At 38.8% G+C, this 9,055-nt stretch overlaps 1 protein-coding gene across 4 annotated transcripts in view; it reads right to left on the bottom strand.

The window, feature by feature from the left end:
- Positions 1-295: 295 nt before the first annotated feature.
- The window catches only part of ACVR1 (activin A receptor type 1), a 210,513-nt gene continuing 201,753 nt past the window's right edge, over positions 296-9,055 (bottom strand). For all 4 annotated transcript variants that reach the window (XM_030209128.1, XM_030209131.1, XM_030209132.1 and 1 more), the window contains exon 11: positions 296-2,674. In XM_030209128.1, the coding sequence (XP_030064988.1) occupies positions 2,540-2,674 (135 nt within the window). In that variant the 3' untranslated portion in view covers positions 296-2,539. The remainder of the gene's footprint in view (positions 2,675-9,055) is intronic.

Here is a 9,055-nt window from a genome sequence, read left to right as displayed (position 1 = left end):
GCTGCAGTTTCACAGCTGCCTAAGTTAAAGAAAATAAGCAAAATGCAAAGAATGGTAGCTCTGAATGTAAACTGGAAAAATCCACAATAAGTATCATTTTTTTTGCAATTCTGTTGAAGGCAAAACCTCTATGCAACCTTTTAAACTGGTGTCTCTTTGTTCATAAGTGGCCATGTGAGGTGATGTGACTCATAAACATGCAGACAGCAGCATAGCACTTTACTCATTAGAACGATACGATTAGTGTGTAAGTGCACTTTAGGTGAGTAAGATTAAAGAAGAAATCTCAAGAATATTAAGTGCACATGAATCAGTGATTTTATTTCTTCTGCCAATTTTTTCATACCAAGGCAAAGAGGTTGGTCTTACATAGCACCATTCATAAAGATAGTCCCAAGCATTATACAGAACAAGTTATGCCACAGCTGACATTTCTGCCTGATACTGTACAAGGGAGAAAAAAAAAGCAATAAAAGAATGGTTATGCAGAAAAATTAAATAATTATCCCAAAGCTTTAATAGTAGAGAGTGTGCCAAGTACTAAATGGAGATCTCCATTTTCTCTCTACATATTAAGCACCAAATACAATATGGGAAAAAGTAAAGATTTCTTAAAACATTTGACGTTCTACAACTGTATTCTTTCTGTAAAACAGGTCTGAGAAATCAGGTTTTCTAAAATCACAGAATCCAAAACACAACAGCCAATGAGCTCTACAGAAATTTGGTGCTCAAGAACCATGAAGAAGATCTGGTTACCAGCATGTACACAATATTTGAAACACATTTGCATATGTCTGCTGTACTAACCAACTTGTATTGATTTTGCTTACCCTGAAAGCCAGACCAGTTGTAGGGGTGATGGGGGCGAGGAAGGACTGAACCATTTCCTTATAACATAACTGACGAGTTTAGCAAGATTTTTAAAATAGGAAGCACCTTATCTCCTACTAACCTCTGGATTACTTTTGTGAAACAACTTGTGGCTTAACATTTGGGTTCTGAGGCTGCAAAATACCATGTTGCTAGTGCTTGGTTTATATGCCTTGGACTTCACAAACTTTATTTGCTTTTGGGCTCTGTTGTTCACTGAGGCACTTTATAAGAAAGCTGCCATTAGTTCATATGCCTTATAAATATGGTCCCAGTGATAGGCTGCATTAGAGCCCTATCAGCCAGGTTTACCATCTAGTGTTATAAAAGTGTAGTGTTTTTGGAGCAACCCTGCTTTCTGCTGTGTCCAGGTACAGATTTGATTAAGGTTTCTGGTATGGAACAGCAATACAAATGATATACACAGTAATGTGTGCGACTGTGTATTCAATCACATCTAAAAGTTATATTCAGCAGGCTCATCTTATATGTTGTGCTCCTTCATGATTAAAATATCATCAGTTCATTGTTATTCAAGAAAAAAAATACATTGTCTTGACTTCATGATGCAATTAAGCTTAAAATGTCCTTTCTTTGACTGAAAACATCCTATTTAATTTTTACAAATAACCACTAAATATAAAAAAAAAGGTAGATTAAAACAAAATGGTTATTTTCATGGCAGAGTTCACAATACACATGAAATATAGTTTAGAAGAAAAACGCGTTTTCTCCTCTCAGAAGTTAATTCCTATTGAACTCTTCAAATAATCTCACTTCCTATGATCACTATGATACTTTATGTAAAGTGGTACATGAGTGATAGCTACACACCTTTACTACATGAACAGAAAATATGATACATCCCACACAAATCCTAATATGAAGCACTTAAAAGGTGAATCTAGCAAGTGATAATACAGAGGAACAATTTCTGATGAAGATTATATGTTGTTACAAAATTATTTGTGTACTAAGAAATCAAGCGGACACATAAAAATAAGCTTTAACTTTCTGCACTGTTCAGTTTTTTGAAAACTGATAAGTGCACTAGTAATAAATAAATTTGCAAGTTTTGTATAAACAAGAGAATCCTAATGTTCAGCATTATTGTAAACATCAATACACATGTGAAATGCAGCTAAGTCTGACACCACATTTTTAGCTTGCCAAACTGAATTTCTATTATTCAGACAAATTATTAATACACTACATGGCCAATCAGAGGTTTGGCAACTGTCTTTAAAATTAGCAGTAACAGTGCAAGTAAGGAATGCAAAGAATTGCTAGTGCAATAAGGAAGAGAAGCACAGGCAATATTGCTGATCAGAATTTACCAGTTCCATGTATGACCCCCAGGAGTGACCAAGTAGAGCTCTAAATGATTTTCAAAGCTGTTGTTTAATGCCCAGATCTGTTCTGTTTCTTTGTGTCCCTTCAGACCATGCCTTTGCAACAGTACAGCCAGTCTACGTCTCTGAAGCTGGCGTTTGTGAAATGCCCTTTACAGTCTTTGAGCACTGTTCAGGTTCGAGACCGTCTCCCAACAGGTGGTTATAAGTTCTGCTTCTGTGAGAAATTATTTGGGACCGATTTTACACCTGGTCAGGCAAGCATATTTTGCAACTGCATCAAACTTTTCCAACTTGATAGCAACATGAGATTTTCAGCAATCTGCTTTCAGTTTATCTAAGGAATTATCAATTTTGGTCAAAGTCTTTTTAATTCGCAGAGCAGTTAGTCGGGCAGATGGATTGTGATACCAGCATTCCTTCATCAACTTGGCAAGAGATGTTAAGGTCTGAGGAGAGAGAGAGAAAAAAAACCAAAACCTTTGTAAGTATATAAAATAAAAATTATTTGGGGTTATCATTTATTAGAAGTTGTTGCAGTTTGTGATGCATTGATCATGAAAGTATTTCACTCCTTTCTGCTTTGATTAAAAAAAACTTTAAACAAAACTTTTAGGTACTAATTTTTAAAAATGCTTATTTTTAATAAGATGCAATGGGCATTAACTGCAGGAATTGGCAAAATAACAGCCATCTATTGATTTTAAAAGCATGAAAAAGTAAAAAAAAAAACTGAGTGGTTTCTGGCTGGATATTTTTCTGCTCTATATTCCTTATGTTATAAGCAATATGATGCTCAGAATCTATATATATAAAAGGCAAGACCAACGTTCTATGAAGCCTCCAGCCGGAAGTGTGAAGCGCCAGAGATATCCGGTTTCCCCATGAGTGAAGGAAAACAGCACAGCACGAAATCCCTCTCTCTGTAACAGTGAAGGACTCAGAGGGGGAGGGGAGAGAGATGCCCTCACTCTCTCTGTAACACAGAACAGCAGGAAACTTAACACTGAAGGACTGGACTCCAAGGGGGGAGGGGGAGGGAGAGAGGGCAGAGGGCAGGGACACACACTCCCACATGCACACTCTGAAGAAAACCTTGCTAGCCCCCGTTTCATTTGCATCAGAAACGGGGCTTTTTTTATTAGTTGTCCATAATGGACAGTATAACAAAACTCTAATAAGCTTGGAAACTTCTGGACACTGATTTACCTTTTTTTTTTTACTGATGTCCAGTTATATTCAAAAGTGACAAAGTAACCATGAAACTACAGCTTATGTAGGGCCACTTTGGGAGCTGAGGGAGGTGACAGACCAACTCAGAAGGTGGAGAAAAGGCTGCTGAAATAAGTTGCCTGTTTCCCGGTGACATCGGGGCAACACCCTCTCACTTGGCGGAATCTGATGTCATCTCTTGGCACCTAGAACTATAAAAGCAGGATGACATGCCCTGCCCCTTGGGAACCCTCAGGAGCACCGAGGAACATTAAGATTTAGAGAGTAATACAAGATTCTATTGGAAGTGAGTGAGACTGTTTTTGACTTCTGATAGGTAAAAAGAGATTAAATCTAAAACAATGTTATCTCCACTCCTACTTTTGCCCCTATAGATCAAAATCTGGTCCCAGCAGCCACTCCTGTGGCTCCATCTTCAGAACGAACTACTTTAAGCTCTGAAGAACAAACTATCCCTCCTCAACCAGGAATATCTTCCTTTAATCAGAGTAGAGCCAAGATGTCCAATATGTCACCAATGTCTAAGTCATCTATGATTTATCCTAAAGTTGTACTTCTAGTAATGGATAAAATGGTAGTTCCTATAAATAGTGAAATAAACTTTGGATTGTAGTAACAAGGCCTAAAGATCTGTTAAAGAATGTTGTCTGTCAGTTATGTTATTTTGCTTCTGAATCAGTTTCTAAATGCAAATATTGCTTCTATACAGTCGCAATTACAAGCAACAGATACAACAGTTTCCTCTTTTCAAACCACCAATGTTTCAGCAATTAAGGATAGTCTTTTCTTACATCATAAGGTACAGGCTATTGAGAACTCTACAGGAAGTAGGAACCTTTGGTTCTGTAATAAGGAGATGATATTTTTAGCTAAGCCAGATGATGTGTTCTCTTTTTAAATGCTATTATATTTCCTCTAAGAAAGTTCAAGGGTCAAACAGGAGGGAAGCCCTGGAATACAGTGTCCTTCAGCCATTGCTCATCTGACTGCTAGAAGATTCCTCTAGGGCAACCCTCCTGGTAACCTTTCTAAATGAAGGAGATAAAGTCTCAGTTTTGAGGGCTTACTTAAAAAATAAAGAGAATTATTCAGATTTTTCCTGGATGTTGCTAGAGCCACTCAAATGACTACAAAAGCTTTCCCCTCTTTGAGATGTCTGGCACAACTTTCTTTTTAAGGCTTCTCGATAAGTGCTTAGTCACTTATCGGGGAAATCAGTTTATATTTTTGGATCCTACACATTTGGAAAGATTTATTGTTGAACATACTAAAGTCTGACTTGGTACTGGTGGTGATGGGGGAGGGAGTTTGTGGTTCTGGTTTAATTAAGGTCTATAATTTTGAAGAGATTAGGCAATGCATTCTCCCTTCATGTATTTCTTTGTATTATATACCTAATTATTTCCTTTCAGTTCCCCTAGATGTGGGCTGTATAATGTAACAATCTTGATTTTAGGGGCAACGGTGTTTTCCCCTTTTCCTTTTATATGTTCTATTTGTTTCTTGTCCTAATTTTATGGATGTATTTTGAAAATTGCAATAAAAATGTAGAGCACTGCCTCTGAGAAATAGTCAAGTTCAGATCCTTTCATTCCCCCCTCCCCTCCCCGCCAAATAACTCCACAGGTGCTAAACATAGGAAGCTGCAGCTATGCACATAATGGGTGTGTGTGTAGCAGAACACTAGCGAGGACATGCAGGTAACCCAAGTGTGAGACACTGAACACAGTATTCCCACTGCTTAAGTACATAAGTACATAAGTAGTGCCATACTGGGAAAGACCAAAGGTCCATCTAGCCCAGCATCCTGTCACCGACAGTGGCCAATCCAGGTCAAGGGCACCTGGCACGCTCCCCAAACGTAAAAACATTCCAGACAAGTTATACCTAAAAATGCGGAATTTTTCCAAGTCCATTTAATAGCGGTCTATGGACTTGTCCTTTACGAATCTATCTAACCCCTTTTTAAACTCCGTCAAGCTAACCGCCCGTACCACGTTCTCTGGCAACGAATTCCAGAGTCTAATTACACGTTGGGTGAAGAAAAATTTTCTCCGATTCGTTTTAAATTTACCACACTGTAGCTTCAACTCATGCCCTCTAGTCCTAGTATTTTTGGATAGCGTGAACAGTCGCTTCACATCCACCCGATCCATTCCACTCATTATTTTATACACTTCTATCATATCTCCCCTCAGCCGTCTCTTCTCCAAGCTGAAAAGCCCTAGCCTTCTCAGCCTCTCTTCATAGGAAAGTCGTCCCATCCCCACTATCATTTTCGTCGCCCTTCGCTGTACCTTTTCCAATTCTACTATATCTTTTTTGAGATACGGAGACCAGTGTCCTTGTGATGTTAGCTGTCTTGCTTCAGTGGTGCCTAAATGTTGCTACTAATTGGGTTTCTGCGGGTACATGTGACCTGGATTGGCCATTGCTAGAAGCAGGATACTGGGCTAGATTGATTATTGGTCTGACCCAGTATGGCTGTTCTTATGTTCCTAATTGCAGGATGGATGTTATGCTTTACACACTTAGATAAAAAGGCAAAAACCTGCTCCCAATAAGATTACATTATCAGACAGACAGTCTCACCAAACATGCCTACAGGTAGGTACAAGACACCCACATCCCTTTCAACATAGCCCATCTCCCCAATCAAAAATTTTCTGTAGCCTCAAAGAAGTATAATACTATTACATGAGGACTTTGAGGACATTAGGACTTTTGTCCTTCATAGTTGAAAATAGCTACATTCTCCCCTCCAAGCTCCTCCCAGTCTTCCTTACCTAAAGTCCTATCCAAGTACTCCTCCTCAAGCTATATTTCAATTTCTTACTCCTTTAACCACTCATACATTACATATTCTAGAAATGGTCGCTTTTCTGTATTTTTGGTCTCAAGTTTAAAATATTGCTCACAGACTAATTCTGGCATATTAGAGCTAAGTAAATAGTTTCATTTGCAAGTATGAGTAAACATTCCCAGGGGGAAGATCATATCGGGCTTATAATTCCTGAAAACTTCACAATCCTCCCCCCCAAACCATATCATAAAATTGACTTATATAACCCAGGTCCTTTAACTCCCACTGTTGTAAAATAGATTGATCCCTTCCTGGTGCCAGCTTTATGGAACTCTCTACCCCTATCAATCTGAGAATTATCTTTAAATTTAAATCGGCAGTCAAATCCTCGCTTTTTCAACAAGGATATTGCACTTGATTTGACTCTTTCAACCAGCATATAGCACCTGTCCTGTTGGTTTTGGTTTATCTGGTTTCCCCGAAATTAATATGTTGTACCTTATGTTAGTATGATTGTGTGCTTTACTATTTTATTGACTGCACGGCAAAACAGGTCACAGGCTAAAAGTAAACTTAAGAAAAGGGAATACAAAGTCAGTTAAAGCAGTAGAGTAAGTCAATAATAAACATAAAAATAAACTACCTATTATAGAGCAAGAGTGTAAACCCCAATATAGAGTTTTAACTTTAAACATCAGTTTTGCAGCACAAGCTTAGTCAGTTCAGATAAGGAATACAGAGCTACAGTCACAGAAAACGCCAGTTTAGAGTTTTAACTCCAGTTCTGCAGCACAGCTTGGTTTCCATAGTATAAAACCCTTTTCCCTTTTAAAACTTGAACTTTCTGCCACACAGGCTACAACATTAACAAAGCCTATTTTAGCCTTCATGAAACAGATAGCAGCGTGGAATCATTATTGGTAGAAATTCCATGTGTGAAGGGAAAGAGCATTCTCATAGGGCTGTACTACCGTCCACCAGGACATAATGAACAAACAGATAAAGAAATGTTTACAGAAATTAGGAAAGCTGGCAAATTGGGCAACATTGTAATAATAGGTGATTTCAATTACCCCAATATTGACTGGATGTTACATCAGGAACTGCTAGGGAGATAACATTTCTAGATGTAATAACGACTGCTTCTTGGAGCAACTGGCCCAGGAACTGACAAGCGGGGGGGCCATTTTGGATCTGGTCCTTGGTAGCATGTAGGGCATAGTGCGAGAAGTGGCGGTGTTGGGTCCCCTAGGAAACAGTGATCATAACATGATCAAGTTTGAGCTACTGTCTGGGATGAACCCACAAAGGAAATCTACTGTAGCTGCATTTAATTTTCAAAACAGCGACTATAATAAAATGAAGAAAATGGTTATAAAAAAGCTAAAAGGAATGGCTGGAAAGGTTACGACACTAAATTAGGTATGGACTTTATTCAAAAATACCATCATGGAAGCCCAAACCAGATGCAAGCCACGTACTTACAAAGGTGGGAAGAAGAGAAAACAATAGCCAGCTTGGTTAAAAGGTGAAGCGAAAGATGCTATTACAGCCAAAAGAATGTCCTTAAGAGCATGGAAAGAGGACCGAAATGAAGAAAATAAGAAGCAACATAATGCAAAGCATTAATAAAGAAAGCTTAAAAAAAAAAAAAAAAAAAAAGAATATGAAGAGAAACTTGCTGCAGAGGCTAAAACTCACAGTAACAACTTTTTCAGGTACATCAGAAGCAGAAAGCCAGTGAGGGAATCCGGGGGACTGTTAGAACACGAAGGAGAAAAAAGGGGCACTCAGGGAGGACAAGGCCACAGCATAGAAACTGAATGAATTCTTTGCTTCAGTCTTTACAGAAAAAGATGGTTTTCAAGGGTGATGATGTGGAGAAAAAGAAATTTCGTTAAAGCTGGAAGATGTACTGAGTCAAATCAACAAATTAAAGAGTAGTAAATCACCTGGACCAGATGGCATACACTAAAAAATTGTTAAAGGGATAGGATCCACAAATCGCTACACTATATTTTAATACAAGATCCCTGGTGAATGGTAGTAGGGTCTGAAAAACTTCCTGCCAGAATCTTCCTGCCAGAAAACAGCAATGTGTACCCTCCTCTAGCCCCAAGCCGACGGTGGCCAGCGTTTCACTTCTGCATCAGGGTCTTGGAGACTGGGTAATGCTGAATGTAGCCGTAAACATTCACTATACGGCGTAATATGACGCCGTAAATGACGCCGTATAGTGAATGTTTACGGCTACATTCAGCATTACCCAGTCTCCAAGACCCTGATGCAGAAGCGAAACGCTGGCCACCGTCGGCTTGGGGCTAGAGGGTACACATTGCTGTAAGCGATAGCAGAGGATAGTGATAGCAGAAGACATGCTGCACATAGACCTGTAGCAGATGCAGCAGTTCAGCAAATATTGAAGGGCTCGTGAAAGAAGATAAGTGTCACTTCATTATTTAATGCTTGCCAGATGTCAGTAAGGTCTGTTCTTGAACCAGTATATATATAATCGTTGTTCATATAGAGACTGCAGAATTGATATAGAAGAATTATTTTGAGTAAGCAGTACTCTTTTACAGGAGGTTTTTTACGGCCTATGATGGAGAGGATCAGTTAGATCCGATTAAGCTCTACAGATACGAGATATCTATGAGCTCTTTGAGGCCGTTTTCCTCCAAAAAGATTCTGGCCGGAAGATTTTCAGACCCTACTACCATTCACCAGGGATCTTGTATTAAAATAAAGTCTAGCCAGATGGCATACATCCAACGATACTCAAAGAACTCAAGCA

Source organism: Microcaecilia unicolor, chromosome 7, assembly GCF_901765095.1.
Source record: "Microcaecilia unicolor chromosome 7, aMicUni1.1, whole genome shotgun sequence".
Taxonomy (NCBI): Eukaryota; Metazoa; Chordata; class Amphibia; order Gymnophiona; family Siphonopidae; genus Microcaecilia; species Microcaecilia unicolor.
This window is presented reverse-complemented; position numbering and strand designations above follow the sequence as displayed.